General features: G+C 39.7%; 1 protein-coding gene across 1 annotated transcript; it reads left to right on the forward strand.

The window, feature by feature from the left end:
• The first annotated feature begins 15 nt into the window (after positions 1 to 15).
• LOC110391292 (maestro heat-like repeat-containing protein family member 2B) lies at positions 16 to 1,596 on the forward strand. The gene is made up of 5 exons (XM_021383112.1): positions 16 to 236; positions 439 to 548; positions 796 to 948; positions 1,205 to 1,359; positions 1,515 to 1,596. The coding sequence occupies exons 1-5, from the start codon at positions 179 to 181 to the stop codon at positions 1,567 to 1,569; spliced, it is 531 nt and encodes a 176-aa protein (XP_021238787.1). The 5' UTR covers positions 16 to 178; the 3' UTR covers positions 1,570 to 1,596.
• The last annotated feature ends 19,597 nt before the right edge of the window (positions 1,597 to 21,193 follow it).

Below are 21,193 nucleotides of genomic sequence, written 5' to 3' on the forward strand. Positions count from 1 at the left end.
GCTGTGCATGCAGTGTTGGCTGCCCTGTCACGGCGTGGGGAAGGCACAGGCGCGAGAAGCTAGGGAGAGCTGGGGCCGCCTACAGCCTTTTTGCTGCCTCTCGCCCCTGCAGAGAGGAGATGCCTGCAAGCACTTTGGCTCCTTGGTGGGATTGCTGGCGCCGCTGACGTGTGACCCTATGCCCACGTCCCGCCAGTTGGCCGTCACCTGCCTGAGCTCCCTTCTGCGAATGCAAGGTGAGTAGAGCAGGCGTGCGCCAGCCCTCTGCTCTCCTCCGCAGCACTACCAGGACCCCGCGGGCAGGGCCCTGTTCACAGGAGGTAGAGGCCCCGTGCGCAGCTGCCTTCTTAGCCCCACCCTGTCCTCTGTCTCTCCCCCGTGGCAAGCGGTTCGGTTTCCAGAAGCATGACTTCCCTTTTCTCCCCGTGCTCTTTCCAGCCAAGGCGACCAACAGAGTCATCGAGACAGGAGACATCGGGAGCCTGTGTGAGGGGCTGAATGCCTGCAGCACCATCTCTCAGCTCCAGTCCTCATCCAAAATCGCGAGGGTAAGTGGACCCAAAAATGAGTGACGGGATCAGGCTTTGCATGTAAGCAAACACCAGGAGGAGAAGCTGAGAGAAGGCTCGACCACCTGATGTACAAATAGCAGGGTACGGGCGGCAGGAGCATTGTGACGGCCGCCTGAATGACCGGCAAGCTGCTGAACTAAGAATGCCCTTGAGACTGCTTTCTGTTTTGAAGAGCAGCCGCAGAGCAGTGATGGGATCTGTCCTGCTCCTCCTTTCGCTGCAGGTCTTTTGCAGCAGCTTCCCCCTGGAACACGCCGTGGACTTCATGACGGCCATCAGGGAGACCTTCCAGGAAGCCAAAGGGACGCGTCCGCGTGCTGCTGGGAAGTGGATGATCACCTTTCTGCAGATGTATGGAAAGGACATCCACTGGGACGTAAGAGACTTTCTTGCAAGTGCTTTGGACTTTGTCTGTCTGTTGCACTATGCCTTGTGCCGCTTGCCTCTTGTGCTAAAGAAGCGCAGCCTGAGCGCAGAGCCAGGGCTTGGACAGGGGGGTCGGCGTGAAATGCAGGCTTAGGCCTTGGCAGCATGTCAAGGGAGCCGGCATTGCTCACGCGCTGAATGTCCTTGCTCAGACCCTGCAGAGTCAAGGATGCAGCAAGTCGTTCTTTCTTCCTTTCTTCTTGCAGGTGCCACCGATCCTCTGCATCCTGCGCAGCTGCGTGCGCTCCATGCAGCAGAGCGTGTTCCTGCCCATCCTGTGCCAGGCGGTGGTCATCCTCACACGCTGTCACGCAGAGCTCGCGATTGACAACTTCTTCCGGCTGCTTGAGCCCACAGACAGGTATGGGCACTACTGCCTCTGCTGTTGCTGTGGTCACACTTGTAGCCTGCCTCCGTCAGAGGGATGCCGGGAGGAAGCAGCTGTTCTTTTTTCCTCTCAAAGTCTGTTTGGGGCAAAAATTACTCAGCCACAACTTGAGACTCTCCTTTTTCTAGTGACACGTGGAGGAAAAGAATAAGAGCATTTTCTCTTCGAGAGGGGAGCCGGTAGAGGAATGCAAAGAACAGCAAAGCCGAGCTAAAAAATTTGTATTATTTATTAAAAATTAAAAATTTTAAATTTAAAAATGTTAAGAAGTGGAAAGAGTATTTTTTTTTACCAAGTCCTCATTTTAATAGCTGCTGTAGACCGTCTCTTCTCCATACCAGTTACGCCATGCACTGGTCTGCAAGGGGAGCAAACGTCCCGCAGCAGAGCTTGTGGCTGCACAGGCGTGGGCATTTCAACAGGACGCCAGAACCCCTGCTGTGGACATGTTGTGTCTCCTGCAGAATACCGTCCAAACACATGGCTTGCCAAAACAGGTTACTTTGTAGTTCACAGTCAGAGAACTACAGTAATACTGGGCTCTTCCTAACTTTTGACGTAGAGGTGCAGGTCTGTTGTTCTCCGAACTCTTGGAGAATTCCCTTCGGCGTAACCAGGTGGTTTACCATGGGTCCTCTCACTCCTGCTCGCTTCTATTTCCACATTTGACTCTGCTCATTTCATATGTTTTTCTTTATCCAGCCGCTTTCTTATTTTTACATTGGCCCACTACATCAGAGATAGATGGTGGTGGTTTATGGAGTTAAATTCATTTGGCGGCCAGTCATGAGCCGTGTCCCCCAGGGCTCGGTGCTGAGGCCTCTTCTATTCTACATCTTTATCAATGATCTTGATGAGGGGATTGAGTGCACCCTCAGTAAGTTTTCTGGTGACACCAAGTTGGGAGGGCATGTTGATCTGCCAGAAGGTAGAAAGGCACTACAGACAGACCTGGATATACTGGATTGATGGGCCAAGGCAAAGTGTATGAGCTTCAATAGGGCCAAGTGTCAGGTCCTGCACTTTGGTCACAACAACCCCAGGCAACCCTACAGGCCTGGGGAGGAGTGGCTGGAAAACTGCCTGACGGAAAGGGACCTTGGTATGCTGATGGACAGTCGGCTGAATATGAGCCAGCAGTGTACCCAGGTGGCCAAGAAGGCCAATGGCATCTTGGCTTGTGTCAGGAATGGTGTGGTGAGCAGGACTAGGGAAGTCATCCTGCCCCTGTACTTGGCATTGGTGACGCCCCACCTTGAGTACTGTGTTCAGTTTTGGGCACCTCAATGCAGAAAGGACATTGAGGTGCTGGAGCAGCTCCAAAGAAGGGCAACAAGGCTGGTGAAGGGCTTGGAGGATATGCCCTACGAGGAGAGACTAAAGGAACTGGGGCTTTTTAGTCTGGGGAAGAGGAGGCTGAGAGGAGACCTTATTGCTCTCTTCAAATACCTGAAAGGTGATTGCAGTGAGAGCGGGGTTCGTCTCTTCTCAGTGGTGACAGGTGACAGGACAAGGGGAAATGGCCTCAAGTTGCCAGGGGAGGTTTAGATTGGATATCAGGAAGAAGTTCTTTACAGAAAGGGTTGTTAAGCACTGGAACAGGCTCCTCAGGGAGGTGGAGGAGTTTCCATCCCTGAATGTGTTTAAAAATTGTTTGGATGTGGTGCTCAGGGACATGATTTAGTGGTGGTTTGTTAGAGTTATAGTAGTATGGTTAGGTAGTGGATGGACTTGATGCTCTTGAAGGTCTTTTCCAACCTGAGCAATTCTATGATTCTATGATTCTATGGTGGTATGGGAGTAGATGTTGAACCTTCCCACCAATACTCTGTTCTATGTTGTTGCTGTGGGACAGGACACAGCAGAGGGGCATTCTGACACAATGACGTCTGGCATGGAAGTGCACATGAAGCAAAAGTGTGGATTTGAATTCCTCCATGTGGAAAAATAATAGCACACACTGACATTTACTGATGCTTTCTGAATGTTTGTGGAGACGGAACTGTAGATGTGAGCACAGTGAGGTACTAAGTGGTGCGTTTCAGCAGTGCCAACAGCAACATGCTGAAAGAGAAGCCACATTCCAGGCATCCATGCACAACGGTCACACCATGAAATGAATAACACCTTGAACAGTTCATCCATGCAAATTGGAAGATTATGACCGGGGAACTGTGTACGGAGCTGAATATCAACTTCAGATAGTGCCAACATTGGAATATTGCAAAGTTTGCACCAGATGGGTCCCATGAATGCTCAGACAGGAACAGAAAGAATGCAAGTTTGTCAGAAACTTTTGAACCAATGTGAGGCTAAAGGTGACATATTTCTGGATTGCATCATTACTGGTGACATTGTGTCAGCACAGAGAACCAGTCAAATCAGCAGTCCACCGATTGACAACATGTGAATTCCCTTTCAAAAAAAGTTGAAGATGCGGCCTTTAGAAGGTGAAGTGATGTTCACTGTCTTTTGGGACAGGAAAAGGGTGGTTTCCTCGTACTTGGACAAACCATCAACTTTGACCACTACATCCAAGATGCCGACTAAGCTGAAGGCTCCTTTGAGAATTGTCTTAGGATAGTATAAGCCTGTTACGGGAAATCAGGAGTTCATCATCATATCTGGTAGATATCTTAAATCTGCCAGTAACTTTTCATCTATGATTAATGAGTCTGTGTCAAATTTCAAATTTGACGTGTAGTTCACAAGATGTACAAGTGAGTGACTTCAGTATGAACAAGAATGTTTAATAAAACATAAAAATGAGCTTCAGCTTTGCAGTTTTAACTATACTTAATTTTTTTTCCCTCCCAATTGATTTAGATTCTTCCCAGCTTTCAAACTTCCATTTTTTTCTTTCTTGTAACACCGTCTTTTACTATCTTCTAAGGAAGATTAGATCTTCATGCTAATGTCCCTTGATGGGAATTCTCTTGGTTGTTATTATAGAAGTTCCTTACAGATTTCCAGTATGTGTGACAGTCTAACAAGTGCTCTTCTTTCTTTAGTTCGATGAATATCAGATTTAATTAAATTCAATTCAAAGATGAAATACAGAATTGACAGTTTTTGCTAGTTTTTAATCTCTCCAGAGAAACCAACAGCAAGTCTACTTGGAAATAATATGGAAACATTTTCACTGGGATTTTCTGGTGGAAACTATTGATTCATTTCATAGAAATTAATTTTGTTCATTAAAGAGCAAACAAAAATAAAGGCTGTAATATTTGATCATCATTTGCAGGAGTGGATACTATAACTTGTGCCTCAGCAACCAGTTCGGAGACTCATTCTTGCTCTGTCTCACTGTGGAAATATCTGGCAAGTTGGACTTGATTGACTATGAGTTAAATGAATAAGCAACAAAATCTGCGTACCGGCTGACCTTATAAGAATCATGGCTAGTCAAGCAGAGAAAATTTATCTCCCTTTTCAGTACCAGTGAATTTGCAACTAGTTTACTGTGTCCAGTTTAGGCACCCAGCCCCAGAAGATGATCTGAAATGAAGGATACACGGCCTGTTTGATGTTGAAGGAACTTGGCTTCTTCAGACTGGTGACAGAGGCTGGGGGGACAGTTTAATAGTTCCATACATTTATTGAAAGGGAACAGAGCCAAAGATGATACACTAAGTAACCAGCCACAAGATAGGTCAGCTTCAGGTTGAATGTCAGGAGAAGTTCTATCACTAGGTGTTGGGGTGGATTTCCCAGAAACAACAGAGATGATACAATCTCTGTCTTTTGGGGTACTGTAGATCAAGCTAGAGAAAGCCATGACAGAGATGATGTGCTGAGAGCACTCCTTTGAGCAGGAGGTTGGTTAGGGTGACAACCAGATGTTCCTTTCAAGCAGCAACACTGTGGCTTTGTGACTGTACGATTTTGCTGTGTTGGAAATCATTTTGATTGGAATGTAATATATCCTTGTCTTTTGAAATGGATTGCAAAAGATGGAAAGAAGGAAGATGTCTTTGTCAAGACGTACTCACATGAATGATAATCATAGATGAATTCAAATCAAGCATTTCCTTTGTACTTTTAAGGTTCAGCAGAGGAGAAAAAAGGAACATGTTTATTCTATTTGAAAAATACTAATTAAGCAGAAGTGTCTACTTATAGGAAACACTTCTTTCCTTATATTTCTAGTTTTGATTTTTTTTTTTTTTGCAATACTGTTGAAAAGAGCCTAGAGTGGAAAGAAAACCTTTTAAGAGCTGTTTTTCCCTTGTCATTTGAAAGACATATATTACTGAATTTAGCTCATGGCAGTGACACTCACTTGATCTCTTAGACATAGATACTAGCATGAAAACTAAACAACAGATACAGAGAAAATTAGTCCTGACTCATCTCGTTGGCATCTTCCAATCTACAAGTCATGGGATCTAAACAGTGCTTTCTTGGAAAGGGAATAAACAATCACAGCTCTCATGGAGGAGATACAATTTCAAGACATAGATCAGAGAAGGCCTTGCCAGCCTGAGATTTATTTCCATCCCAACCTTCTTTTGTGTCAGCAAATTTTATGCATAAAGATTGACTAAAAATCTGAAATTTTAAAGGGAGCTCAGATTTTGGATTTGTAGTATTAAAATTAATCTTGTTCAAGGACAAACCCTAAATTATTTCCAATGTAATGAGAGTAAATCTAATAATGAAGTAATCCTACAGTAATCCTCCTTTTAGCCAATTGAAATTAATGACGCTTATCACAGTCTTTTTTTTTTTTTGTCTCTTAAGTTTAAGTTATGTTGTTATGAGTATCTCATGCTGATGTCTGAAAAACATTTAACATTGACGTATACAACAGCATAAGCCTGAGCTAATTCAGACTCAAACTGAGAATAATTTAGGATGGAATAAAATACTTAGTGGTAGCAGAGCAGGAGATGGGTTGAAAGCTCCAAAATAATGGTTGCTCACAGAAAACATTGGCTCAAACAACCATCTCAACAATTACGTTTTGGTGCAAGTAAATAGTCATGAAAGTAAAAGAATAACAGGAAAACTTACGGACTCACAGAACTGCAGGGGTTGGAAGGACCGCAAGAGATTGCCAAGATCAACTCCCCTGCTAAAGCAGGTTCCCTACAACAGGTTGCGCAGGTACGTGTCCAGACAGGTCTTGAATGTCTCCAGAGAAGGAAACTCCACAACCTCTCTGGGCAATCTGATCCAGTACTCTGTCACTCTTACTGTAAAGAATTTCCTTCACGTTTGTGAAGGAACTTCCTATGTTCAACTTTTAGGCTTTTGCTCCTTGTCCTATCACTGTGCATCACCAAGAAGAACCTGGCCTCCTCCATTTGCCTCCTACCTCCCATCAGATATTTATAAACATTTATCAGACCACCCCTTAGTCTTCTTTTCCCCAGGCTGAACAGAGCCAGGTTACTCAGCCTTTCCTCCTGTGGGAGGTGCTCCAGGCCCTTAATCATCTTTGTGAACTTCCACCGGACTCCTTCTAGGACAACCTTGTCTTTTTTGAACTAAGGAGCCCAGAACTGGACACAGTATTCTAAATGTGGCCTCATCAGGGCAGCGTAGAGGGGGAAGATCACCTCCCTTGGTATGCTGACCATGCTCTTTTTAATGCACTCCAGGATACCATTGTCCTTCTTGGCCACAAGGGCACACTGCTGGCTCATGACCAACCTGTTATCCACCAGAAAACCCAGTCCTGCTCTGCAGAGCTCCTCTCTAACAGGTCATCCTCTAAACTATACTGATGCATGTGGTTATTCCTCCCCAGGTGCAAGGCTCTGCACTTGCTCTTGTAAAACCTCATATTTCCTCTAATCATAATCAGTTGATAAATATTAAGATGTATGCATTATTTCCATGCTGTTTATTGATTTTTAGAACTACAGAGGAGATAAAGTACATTAAATATAATAATATATGATCCTAGTCTAAATATCCTAATATATGGTCCTAATACACATTACAGCAGATATATAATCATATATCTGTCAGAATAAGGTATGAAACTCTTTGCTAAAACCATTGCCTAGTGTTGATCTTAGCCAAATGTCTTTCTAAATTCCATGCATTCTCAATCTTTCTTTTAGTTTTTCTCTGTAAAATTAAGTTGGTACTGATTAATAGTAGAAAACTTGGAAGTACATACTACTGTATACCTCTATCTGCAGTGTAAGGAAACATACAGATAAGTATTAATATTTTCGTATCACTTTCCCATTGCATTTTGTTAGAAAGTTGGAGAGGTTTATTTAGCAACTTAGTTGAGGTAGTCTTAGGACATGTCACTGCTAGTTGTATCATTAATATGTTTGATTTTGGAGATGATCATAGACCGTCACAGTTGCACAATGTAAACTACAGTACCGGTCAATGTGAACTGCTGTATAAATGACTATATTTAGGGAATGACTTGGAGCTGCGTCAGGGGAGAGTTGAGTGTGCGATTAGGAAAAGTTTCTTCATCAGATAGCGTTAGGACCCTGGGACAGGCAGTTCAGGAAGAGTTTGGATAATGATCTCAGAAATTAGTTTGAGATTTGAGTGGTCCTGTGTTGACCCAGCTTTACTTTCTACTACCACAGTTTGCATTTTTTTAAAGAAAAAAAAAGAATAGACTACATTCAAAACATCATGTTCTGAATACTTTGGCTATAATTATGCCACTGTCACATGTGAGTTTTTGAATAGGTGGTGATTGTTTGTGAGCAGTGTTACAAACAAATCCCTGGAAAAAGAAATCCACTAAGGCTTAGAAGGAAAATTGTGACATAGAATCATAGAATCATAGAATGACCTGGGTTGAAAAGGACCTCAAGGATCATCGAGTCTCAACCCCCCTGCTAAATGCAGAGTCGCCAACCACTAGACCAGGCTGCCCAGAGCCACGTCCAGTCTGGCCTTGAATGCCTCCAGGGACGGAGCATCCACAACCTCCCTGGGCAACCTGTTCCAGTGCATCACCACCCTCTGTGTGAAAAACTTCCTTCTAATATCTAACCTAAATCTCCCCTGTCTCAGCTTAAAACCATTCCCCCTTGTCCTATTGCTATCTACCCCCACAAACAATCGATCCCCCTCCTGTTTACACGCTCCCTTCAAGTATTGGAAGGACACAGTGAGGTCTCCCTGGAGCCTTCTCTTCTCCAAACTAAACAAGCCCAGTTCCCTCAACCTTTCCTCATAGGAAACAGATACAGCAAAATAGGTATCTGGTAGATGTGATGTTTTCACCAAGTTTCTTCAGTATTGTTTTTTGTATCTGACTGGTTTGATGTTAAGCTTTGTTACAGACCATTGTTTCAAGAGTACAGATATACTGTGCTTAGTGGATTTTGAATCTAGAGCTCTAGCCATTTAAATACAATCCTGATGAGTCACTACACAAAAGTATTTTTAGAGTCATTGAAAAACAAAAAGAAAAAACATCAGGAGGATCAACTGCAGGAGGAGCAGATTAAAAAAAGTGAATCAGCCATACAAACATTAAACGCATTTATATATATATATATACATATGCATATACACTGCTGCACACACAGACATATATATAAGTAGAAAATAAAATTATTATACAAAAAGAATATCTTTATAAGCCTACTCTGTACTGAGTGAATTTTCATTACAGACAAGGAAAAGTACTCCTTTTTAAAAGATGTTTAATGAATCATTTTTTTTTACAGCATGAACCAAAATGCATAGGGGAAATCTTGTTTTAATGATGTCAACATGAATGATAAAAATAAACACCTTTTAAATATTGCTAGAATACTGGTAAATAGCCTGGGAAATAATTTAATGAATATTAAGTACCCACAGTAATAAATGAGTAACAGTGTGAGCTGTTTGCAAAGCCAGCCAGCTTGACACAGGAGCTATTGAACAGGCTGCTCTGCAGGCACTTGACAGAACCTAGATTCTGGTTTTGAATTAAAAGAAAAAAAAAACACATGAAAAGAAACCAGGAAATGCTGAGGGAAATTTGTACTGAAATGACAGAATGTGACACTTTGTACAAATCTTCAAACTAGCAGTCATTAAATTGCTCTTCTAATTTTTGCTTTTTAATTCAGCAATACGCAGACTAGGGCTATTACCTATGTGAGTAAATATGTTCTTCAGTGGCAAAATTGATAGGGTTAGATGCATTATTTGAACACCTAATTGCTTATTAAGTGCATTTGAAAGTCTCCTAACCATGTCTTTACTGATGGATAAGAAGCAACAAAGACAATGCAAAATATTGCCCCCCCTTCACATATTCATACACCCACATATTCTTTAAATCAGTTGATCACACACTGTTCAACAAATTGAACTTTATATTTTCATCTTACAGGTGAACAAAATATATTTTTTGACATTTTTGTCGTTAATTAAAATTATCTCAAGGAAAATGAGGGATCCTCTTTTGGACTGGATAAATCATTTCTGAGGACACTAAGCACTTGATCTAAAGCCTACTGAGCTCAGCAGGAGACTTTCCATCAACTTCAACAGGATTTGGATGAAACTAAAAATATTTTTTTCAAAGTATCTTCAAAGTAGATGCTATAAACTTAATTAAAATAAAGGAAGAAAGTCACAGTTCCTTTAGTCCTTTCCAAGGAAATGTTCACTGATTATTTCTGATTCACCTGATTGAGCTGTGGATGTTGCTGTTCATTGCAGGGGGATTGCGCTAGATGATCTTTAAAGGTCCCTTCCAACTCTGAGGATTCTGTGATTCTATGTTCTGCAGAACTCTTTCAATGTGCTTAATAGAGAACAGTGATCTGGGAGGCAGCAGGCTTGATTTGACATCTCTGCTCTGAGACTGTTGTACATTACACATATACATGAAAAACTTACTATAAGCCACATATAACCTGTGCAGAGCAGAGGCTGGAGCCCAGGGCATATTTCTTCCTTTTCTTTCAGCCCAACAAAACTTGAATCCACCTCTGCAGATTGCATCCCTGCACCATGGGTAAGCAATTAAATAAAAGATGTACAGGTGTGGAAAAAAAGAATACCAGTACTTGCTCTTGACCTTAGGAGAAATCCATGAGCAGCTCTAGCTTTTACAGAAAAGCTGATGCTGGGTCCTGAAAGCATCTTCCAGGATACCTACCAAACCAAGGCATGTCAGGCATCCTTCCTCAGGGAGATCTGGCTAGAAACACATTTACTTTCAAGTAGGCATTGAGCTCCTCAGCAATAATCTAAACTGAAGTGTTTGTATAGAAACCCAGAAGCACAACCACTGCAGAGTACAGAATTTTACAGTAAAAAAAAACAAAACAAAACAAAAAAAGTTTATGCTTTGGATTTCATTCTCAAATCCTGGCTTAATTTTAAATGTGAACTGCAAAATAAAATCACTGAGAGCATATGTCACATTTGAACAGAGCCTGAATGTGTAGTGTCAACAAAAATAATTCAACTGAAAATGAACTAGACAAGTATTTAGTGGGGAGAAAATAAATAACAGTATAGCATATTAATGCAATAATAAAGGGATACATTTAAGGTCTCTTCCTTTTAAACTCTGCCAGCTGTTAAAACAACATAATCCATTTGAAAAAGACAGAGATAAATAGCATATTCTTAAAGGAAATAAATAATGCTGCCCTACTTCTTAGGCAACAGTGTAAGTGAACAGATTTCAGAAATGAATTTACAAAACTGAAGATAAGTATACTATCAAAGCGAATAACGTACCATACAGGAAAAGAAATGGAATCATGTACAGTGCTGTTTGTGTGACACATGGTTGCAGAAATAAACCAGCATTGATGAGCTTTTATATTGCTGAAGATAGTGATTTCCAGAGTTATGGCTAAAACTATCCTGGAGTCTAAAAGAAAACACATTTGTAAATTATAATCTGAGAAAATATTTTATTTTCAGAATTCACAGTCAGTCTTCCTAATGAATCATTAAATGAGGGTGATTTACAGCCTTTCCCTGAAGTCATAATTATCCTTTTTTAATTTTCTTCTCATAAAAGAATTGATAAAATGAGGTTTCAGCATTAAAAAATAGGAACAAGGTGCTGTTAACTGTAGAGTAGCCAAGTTTGGAGTGACAATAACTGATTTACATTACAAGATGGTACGATTTAAGGACTAATGTACCTGCAATAGGAAAGCTAGCAGAATTAACCTCATTTAACCCCTTCCCTTATCCTTATATAAAGAATCATAAGCATAAGAGAGAAGAAAGTGTCCAAATTTTTCCAATACCAGTTGAAATGCTAATTCCCAATAACCCAAAGGAAGGCATACAGAATACCTTCCTTACTGTATAAGGAAGGTAGAAAGCATACTGAATAATGTGCAGAATTTTAAACACTTGTGTCTGATTTATATCTACAGAATCCATCATCCAGTGATTTTTCTTAAAATTGTATTACCCTGGAGTTACAGGAAAAACTTGGATGAGATTTATCATCAAGCTGGTTACAAGTATTTTCCTGTAAGAATGTTTATCTGCAGTCATTAACTCTGGAAAAAATTAATTTCAACATTATTGCCCAGTATCACAGGGGAGAATATTATTTCATAACAGGTGAAATTAATAATAGCTAAAAGGTCTAAAACATCTAATCTCTTCTGCTTTAGAAGTCAGTTTGACAAATAATCATTTGGCATAGCAAAAAACTAACCCATTTTCTTTAATAGTTTGTTTGTTTAATAGTTTAATAGGTTGTTTGAATGACATATTCTCTTTTAAATACAATATTGTATTTGATGCATTTACTGACAATGTTACTAAATTGTGGTGTAATAATAAAATCACGTAAACACTAGACTAGTGCACTAATGCTAGTGAACTTGTCCACTGATGCTAGGGGCTAAGAATGGGTGTTCACCCATTACTTTTCCATCTACCTGTCCCTTGCTCTCTCTCTGGTCTGTTGTGGATGCTAGATGCTGTACTTTGGCTAGGATTTATTGGAAACAACAGCAGTTTTATCTCAGCACTGCAGGGACTGTGAGTTTAAAGATGCTGAAATTGTAGTTTTGTTCCACTGCCAATTAGTCAGCTTCTAAATTCAAAAAGTATGATTTACACTGGAAAGATTTTCAAATGTCAATTGCATTTCAGTACGAAAAAATAAATTGAAATTAATATGTGTTCTCTGGCCTAATGTATATAAAATCAGAGTTTTCCACAATTGTGTGCTGTCTAGAACATGACCAGTTGATCTCTGGTTTGATATAAAAAATGTAGTTTTGGCAGCTATTGGCCATGCAGAATTTCAGGGTTTGGGGAAATGATAGTGGCATGTAATGCCTCTCCTCTCAGAAACAATGATTTAAAATCCACTGTACAGGTTGACAGTGAGAATGGCCAGTCTTTGTTATAAGGTTATGATTGCTGAGTGCTCCTCTTGAAATGATTACAGTGGGTTCAGCCCACGCACAGCATTCACATCTGAATTAACTGGTACTAGCAGCAATAAGAAAGAGTGACCCTTTTGTAAAGACAAATAGGTTATTTAAAATATCCAGAGGTATTTCAGAGCTTAATGAGGATTGCTTGCTTTTAAAAAGGAGTGTCAAAATGGCTATACTTTACACTGGCTTTTTCTGTTCCCCAAAAACTTATCTATCCATGGAAGGAGGTAAACAGTAAGTTTACAGAACTAAACAGGAGAAGCTATCAGGAATTTTATTAAAAATTATTCAGAAAGGGACAGATTTTTAAAAGTATTTAGGTGTTCAGAATATGTTTTTAAAAGCTGTCCCTTATTATACAAATGTGGAATTCATTGCCTAAAGCAGCACAAATGTATTGATTCTGTACTTATACATGAAAATAAATGTCAGTAAGTACAGTCTTGTAACCCTAATAGTCACGTAAGAAATGTTGGTAGCCTATTCTTATTGAAGTATAAGGTCTACCTCAGGATTGTTTGAAATGTCAGTCCTAAGAGGAATATCCTATCTGTGTCAAAATTAGTTTTTAACATTGCTAGCCATGACTTTTTGTACCAATAAAATGGACAACTCAGCGGAAAAGGAGAGGAAATGTATCCAAACAGAAAAAAATTGAGGTAAGTTCAGAGGAATCAGTGTTACCACCATAATTTCAAAGAATAGGCAAAGTGGGTTTTCTTGTAAAGGCAAAGCAGGAGGAAGAGATTACATTGCCATTTTCTAACATCAGCAGTATTTGGTAGTCCACTTAAAGCTGTGACGGGACTTTGTTCTAGGGGAAAGTTGCAAGGTGGAGTTGTCCCTGGGGAACTCAGTAGTGTCTTAATTCAGATTCAAACATAACCCTAAAATTCCTCTGAGAAGACTTTAAAACATGTCTGGGGAGGACTTTGTCTCACCCCTTAAGTTTAGTTTAGCAAATTCTGTATTGCAGTTAATGATACATGCTTGTTTCTTAAGTAATGTCAAGAGACACTTGACATGGCATGCCTCTAAATAGTGGAATACTGATTTACTACAAAAGATATCTTTTATAAAAGGTAGGGTTCAGTCTCATCTCACATCTGTGGTCTTGTTTAGGGACAAATACAGATTGGGGGTAAACAGTCTTCTAAAAGAATATAAACAATATATCTAAATTCCTTTAAGAAAACAAATAGAAATATAGACATTTTGCCTGCCATATCACACAATGAATGACAGGACTAATATAGTGTCTAAAATTTTGCTGCTGGTCACATGCTGTTCAGCAGGTCTGCTGTGTTGACTCCTCTCTACAGAGATCGCACTGTCTCTCACCTTCTTTTAGGCTTTATCAACAGTTCCTCATTTTGTGTGAATGTCCTTTCTCTGCTCCTTTGATTCTTCTCTTTTTTTTTACAGTAAACTTATCAGTTTGTTCCCCTCTGTAACCCTTTTCTCTTTTCACTTGCCTTTCAGTAATTTTTGTTTCCCTCCCTCTCCCTGCTGTCTCCTTTTCTTCATTTCCTGCAGCCTAGAAACATTCCTTACCCTGCAGATACATATTTTGGATTATCTGAGAGATCATCTTATTTCTTGTAAATCAGTGTTTCACTGCAAAACAGTTGATTTGGTTTTTATGCGTCATGCTATAACAGACACGTTCTGCGTGAAAACAGCTCCCAAATCCACCCAATTTCTAATTTACATGGTCTGATATATGTTTATGGACGAAGGGAAAAAAACATACAACTAGTGGATCTTTAAAGTATGTTTCCATTTTTGTTTGCTGTCCAACTTGTGATTATTTATCTCCGCCAGGGGAGATTTAGGCTGGACATTAGGAAATACTACTTTTCTGAAAGAGTGGTCAGGCGCTGGAACGGGCTGCCCAGGGAGGTGGTGGAGTCACTGTCCCTGGAGGTGTTCAAGAAACGTTTAGATATAGCGTTGGGAGACATGGTTTAGTGGGGTTGTTGGTGGTAGGTGGATGGTTGGACTAGGTGATCTTGTAGGTCTTTTCCAGCCTAGCTCATTCTATGATTCTATGATTCTATGATTCCATGATTCTATGATTCTATGATTCTATGATTTATTTAATAATTTTCTTTCTTATCCTTCCATTTCTCTATTCCAACTTTTAAAATCGCAATGCCCACAATATATAGAAATAACAGTAATGATGTTAGAAATGGCCAATTTTAATACATCTAATCCAATTAATATTTCATATTGGTTGGATTGGTTTTTCAGAGTTTCCAAATGAAAAAAAAAATTGGCTAAAAAAAAAAAATGAAGAGATCATTAAATCATATTTTCAGAAGCATGTTATTATTAACACCACTATGTCACACAAAAATTTCCTCATTTTAGAACTTTTTCATTTGGTTGCCTGCAATGATCACTATATGTTCCTTTCCTCTTCTTTTTTAAAACTCAATGTCTAAAACTGAATGCCAACTTGAAAAAGATTTTTTATCATCTTTCTTACCTTGTTTCAGAGACACACTCCTTTCTAAACTTCACCAGAGAGCTTATAACCCCTCAACAGATTCTTTCTCTAAGACAAATGTGTCTGAACAGTTAATTCTCACTGTAGATAAGATTCCATATTTATTAGAAACCTGTTAAGGTTACCTTCTTATAAATGAAATTCACAGCTGCAAGAATTTGTGGTTCAAGAATACGGACAATTTCATACAGGTGCAGTAAATATGATGCACTTAACATACTTCCGGTTTTCATTTGTTTTAACCATATCCACCAGCACATTCCTTAAGTGTTCAATGAAAATGAGGAAGATGGATTGTGTGGTGTGCTCAGGGATCCTGGTTCCTCACTTCCTGAGACAGAGAAGCTCGGTGAATCTTATAGAATCATAGAATCCTTAGAGTTGGAAGGGACCTCTGAAGGCCATCTAGTCCAACTCCTTGCAATGAACAGGGACAACACAGCTCGATCAGGTTGTCCAGGGCCTGATCCAGCCTCACTTGAAAGCCTCCGGGGAGAGGGCATCAGCCACATCTCTGGGCAACCTGTTCCACTGCCTCACCACCCTCACTGTAACATTCTTTTTCCTTATATCTTACCTAAATCTACTCTCTGAGCTTGAAACCATTTCCCCTTCTTCTGTCAACACAGACCCTGCTAAAGAGTCTGTCCCCTTCTTTCCTGTATCTCTCCTTTAGGTACTGAAAGGCCGCTACAGGTCACCTCGTAGCCTTCTTTTCTCCAGGCCGCCTTCCTTAGATTTCTACCCATGGAAATAGAAGCTTGGAGATATGTGTGAATGCTCAGGTAAGATACGTGGAGAGTGTTAGGATACCTCTGTAGCATGCAGTGCAACCTGCAAGCAGCAGGGTATCTCAGAATCCTGTATTTTAGAAATAAATTTGGATATTAGAAAAATACATACTTAGGATCATTAATTTGCTAAAATAAGGTGTTATCAAGGATATTTTTCTATGCTATGATCTTTTGGATAGATCAGTGTCCATATTGTTTCACTTATGATTTGCTTCCCTTGCAGAATTAATCTTCTCTGGTGCATTTCATACAAGTTGAGAAGGGGATGAGAGAAAAACAAAATCGGGGGTTAAGAAAAAGGACATGAAAAATACTGAAGATAGAAGCTGGTTAACTGATTTTGAAAAAGAGAAATATCTGAAAGACAATGTTCAAGCAATGATATTGCTGACTGTCAGCAACACTTACAGCCTTTGTCCCCCTTCACTTTCAGTAACTTAATGAAGGCACAGAGCTCTGTTAAGACACCAGCATTTGGCTTTGTTGAGTTCAAACCATGTGTCTCTCCTGGTAGACCTCATCATAAAGTCACAGCAGTGTATTAGTGCAAGTGCTCAGGAGGGACAGTTAATCTCAATGCTTTAACTGCTGAGGAGGCACTAATGGGAAATTGATAAGAAGCTTAATGTTATTAAACACCTGTGAGAAACCACTTCAGGCAGAAGAGAGTTCTGCATCATTGAGGCCATAATCCTGTGCCTATACTTCCTGACACTTCTAGGGGAAAATCCAAAGCAATTAAGGGTCGTATTTTAATAACTCTGGTATATACTTTTTCACCTCATAACAATCTTTATGAAAGGCATCTGATGGCTACAACAACAGAAATAAAATTAGTATTCTTCTGACCTGATGCAAACTGAGCTGCTGGTTAATTGTGCAGCCTTTGGTAAAACACTTCAGATGTGAGAGGGCTCCAGGAAAAGCTACAAAGAGTTGAAGATAGACAAGCAGATATAGGGAGCCCTTTTGTACTCTGAATGAAAATGGCATGGACCAGGCCCTGTCTGGAATCTACCAGATTATGTGATAAAACAGAATTATGCCCATGGTAATATGATTACCTGATAGGCAGAGGTTACTACTTTGAGCATGACCAAGTGTTGCAAGCTCCTGGTGAGCTCTAGATCAAAGCTGTTTTGGAGAATGGGCAGAGCTGTCAAGTACACATGGAATCATGATTTGCCTCCTGTTTTGGGTGCCTATGTCATTTAATGGATCTTGTCTTCTATGTTGCTTCCTAGTAATACTTTAATGACCATTCATCCTTAACCATTTGCATGCAGGAACATAATCTGTGACCCAATTTGCACTTCTCTAAGAGAAAAAGCTATTTATGTTGAGCCAGGAGAGCAGAAGCTCCGAACTGCAAAGAGGGGAAATCAGAGAAATACCAGCACAAGCTGTGACAGTCATACTCCACAGAGTGCAGTGTGACAGTTTTAGAAGTTACTTGCTTTCCTTGTGTTCTAATACAATCTATTTTCAAAATCTTTGGGATGGAGTTGCTGACTTCAAAGAAAAGATGATGGTCACTTCAACAACTGACCTGTTTGGATCCTGTCATATCTCAGCTGTTAGCCAAGATGAATTAAGTAAACTTAGATTCAAAGGAAAATTACAAGGAAAATTACAGTGCATTAATAAATACAAAAATAGAAATAGAATTATATTAATCTGATGATACAAAGTGGATTACAAAGCTTTGTTAAAAATAATTACAGGATGTAGAATCTCCAGATCATCACTCTTTTTACCTGACTCCATGAGTGAATCTTTGCTAATTTCCACAGGTACTGAGGCCTTTTCTATGAAGTCTTCTGGAAAAATAATTACCACAGTCTGCATTAACTTCAGACGTCTCGGCAGTCAAAAATAATTCATTTACCTCAAAGTTTGCAGCAGATGCAATATCAAACAGGAAAAGTTTGAGATAGTTAGTTCTGAAAGATTTATGCAGAAAGTGCAGTGTTCTCTTTCCCAAGCTGCTAATCTGGCAAGTTTCACAGATACTGTTAAAGATAAAGGAAAAAAAAATCATATTTCAAGGCATGCAGAAGCCAAACTGACAAGTGAGATGGACAGTGTGTCAGTTTAGAAGAACAGGTACACCATTAGAGATTTCTAGACTGCAATCATATTTCTGAGACTTCAAAAAGGACACTTACCTTGAAATATAGCACATTTCTAAAAAATTCCCCTGGAACAGAAATTCCAAACTTCGATTAGTAGAACTCAGGATGATGCATTGTGTTTACGTTACTAAAATATTTCTTAGGAATTACAACAGAGATGGGCACCTTAGGAAACGAGAACACAAGGGGCAACATCACTAGTATTATGCCTCTCAGGTGGGTATTTCTCCCAGAGATGGGGAACATGGAAGTCCTGGGAATTTGGGTCTGTACAGATCCACAATGCTTTACTTTCCAGTCTTATGCCATCCACAGAGGAAATATTTATTTATTTATAGTTTCATTGAGAAGCTTTGTGCAAATATTCTTGGTTCTACAGAGTCTTTTGTTTTGATGATTCATTTCTTTTTGTTCTCAGTTATTTCTACTAGAACTTTATTGGTGAATGGTATGATACAATATGCAGCTTGGAAACTTCTGGGGGAGGAATTTCTTCAGGCCTTCACTCAACCTCTATCAACCCTAAACATGGAAAATAAGTGGAAAACGTCTTTTGACATACCTTCTAATACTAACAGTGAAAGCATCCTTACATAATAATTGTCTTTGAGACCACAAATATTCTAAGGTTTCTTCTTGCTGATCATGGAAGATTTTTTTAAGGTGTGCAATAGCTATAAATGGGGCTGTGCTCTGCAGTAACAGGGGTTGTGATCTAACCTACTGTGAATGCCTCAATGCACATTTCTTTAACTCTGCAAAAATAGAAGTAACGAACTAAATTGTTCTACCAAGATCTTTTTCTTCATAAATTCAGATTCTCAAGAGAAGTAAGAGAAGTATTGATTTCCCGTAACTTCCAACTCCTTTGAAACACAGGAAGAAATATTGCTATAAAATTAGCAATATGTGCTGCTGGCTGCACAGGTTCTGAATCTTTCTGTTACATATCCTTCCTCGCTACTATATTCCTGTTGTACTGAAAGTTATGTAGTGAAACAAAAAAAGACAGTGTTTGGGCAACATTTCTTAAAATATTTCTAATATATTGAGGGGCACAGTGGGGATTGCATAGTCATCATATGGGCTGTTCTGATGATATGCTATATGTAGTGTGGCACCAAGAACACAAAAAACATGAATCCATTTGAGATAGCAAACTTTCACGGCAGGAAGAGAAAGAGCTGTCTGTCTTATTTCCATTTTCCTCATATTCATGACTTATGACGGAGTTTCTTTTGCAAACCTGAAAGTTAATGAAATATTAACATCTTTTACTACTGGAATTTGAAGAAAAGAGTATGATTTCAGCCTCCATCAAAGTGCTCATATCCAGTTTTAAATAGTAACAATTGCATAGGAAGAAGTAGCTTGTTCAGTTCCTACATGCCCTAGTATTACTGTGTTTAGTATGTACCTGTTAGTAAACTCATGTAAAGATAACTCTGATACTGGACACACATAAATTATTTCATCTACTATAGTAAAATGAATTTTTGCTTTGGTCTTTTTATTTATGCTTGGTCTAAGTCTGTTTGCATTGGCATGGTCATGTTGTTACATATTGTTATGTGGGAAGTCTGCTTCAACAACATGTACTAGAGGCATTCTCTGGACTATATGTGTACTCATACGACTGCCATAAAAGCTGAACTGCAACAGCAACAAAGATGCTGAAGGGTGTAGACGGTGAGATGTGTGAGTGGCTGAGGCCCCTGGGTATGCTCAGCCCAGAGCAGAGGAGCTGAGGGGAGGCCTCATGGCAGCTGCAGCTCCTCACAGGGAGCAGAGGGGCAGCGCTGAGCTCTGCTCTCTGTGACAGCGACAGGGCCCGAGGGAACGGCATGGAGCTGTGGCAGGGGAGGGGCAGCTGGGGGTTAGGAACGGGTTCTGCACCAGAGGGCGGTGGGCATGGAACAGGCTGCCCAGGGCAACTGTCGTTACGTCAAGCCTGATGGAGTTCAAGAAGCTTTTGGACAACACCCTGAAGACACAGGATTTGAATTTTGGGTGGTCTTATGTGGAAGTGGGAGCTGGACTCAATGATCCCTGTTGGTCTCTTCCAGATTGGGATATTCCATGATTTGGTGAAAGAATCCTGCTTCCTTAAAGATTTGGTACGACATGTAGTTTATATTTTGGAAAAAAAAAAAAAAAAAAAAAGGAATTATACTAATGAATTTAATGTATAATCTTTAATATTATATGTAATGTTTTGAAAAAATTAAGTAGTTTCATGTCCAGTTAGCAAATATAGTGTCAATATGAAGAGTTAGAAAACGTCAAGGCTTTAATTTCAGATGCTGATGCTGTTTCCCTACAGTTGATAAGACATGATAGGGAAGAATAGCCTATTTTAAGGGAGGCCTTCTGGTTTGAATTTTGTCATATAAAATCAGAAATTGATATGAACAAGAGGAAGGATAGGAACAAAATTTTAGTGATTAGGGAAAAGGACAATGTTGCCTGTGTAACAGAAGAATAGTGGGATGATAGACCTTAGAGAGCCAATGAAATTTTGGCACATTTGAATTTCCTTTGGCTTTTATATTCATTTAAAGTTCTTAACTCTGTATTTTTGAAGAACATTGGGGGAGTTTCTTTGGTCCATCTGAATGAGAGGTACTCACTAATGTGAAATCTCCATTCTACTTTGAGTCTTTTCAGTTATTTATGTATAACAAACAAAACCAGAAGTGTACGCATATTACTCTAATGCTTCTCAGAGTTTTTTCCAGCAGCATTTTTTTATTTTGTCCCCTTGCTTCTCTCAGTGAAAACTCATGTGGCTTAGAGAAGTTCATCTTACAGAGGAACACTTGAAAATATCTCTAAAAAGTGAATGACCCTTGTGAAAAGCTAACACAACTAAAAAAGAATGAAATCTCTTCCAAAATCAGTAAATCAGTTTCAAAAGCAAACTAAACCAAACCAAACTGTACCACCACCACCACNAAAAAAAAAAAAAAAAAAAAAAAAAAAAAAAAGTCC

Source organism: Numida meleagris, unplaced genomic scaffold, assembly GCF_002078875.1.
Source record: "Numida meleagris isolate 19003 breed g44 Domestic line unplaced genomic scaffold, NumMel1.0 unplaced_Scaffold342, whole genome shotgun sequence".
In the NCBI taxonomy this organism is placed as follows: domain Eukaryota; kingdom Metazoa; phylum Chordata; class Aves; order Galliformes; family Numididae; genus Numida; species Numida meleagris.

What these genes read in the sequence shown, in the direction of transcription:
- LOC110391292 (XM_021383112.1), top strand. Translation starts at nt 179, where the DNA reads ATGCCCACGTCCCGCCAGTTGGCCGTCACCTGCCTGAGCTCCCTTCTG. An exon ending in CCTCATCCAAAATCGCGAGG is followed by an intron (nt 549 to 795) that starts GTAAGTGGACCC and finishes CTTTCGCTGCAG; the next exon opens with GTCTTTTGCAGCAGCTTCCC. An exon ending in CTGCTTGAGCCCACAGACAG is followed by an intron (nt 1,360 to 1,514) that starts GTATGGGCACTA and finishes TCCTTTTTCTAG; the next exon opens with TGACACGTGGAGGAAAAGAA.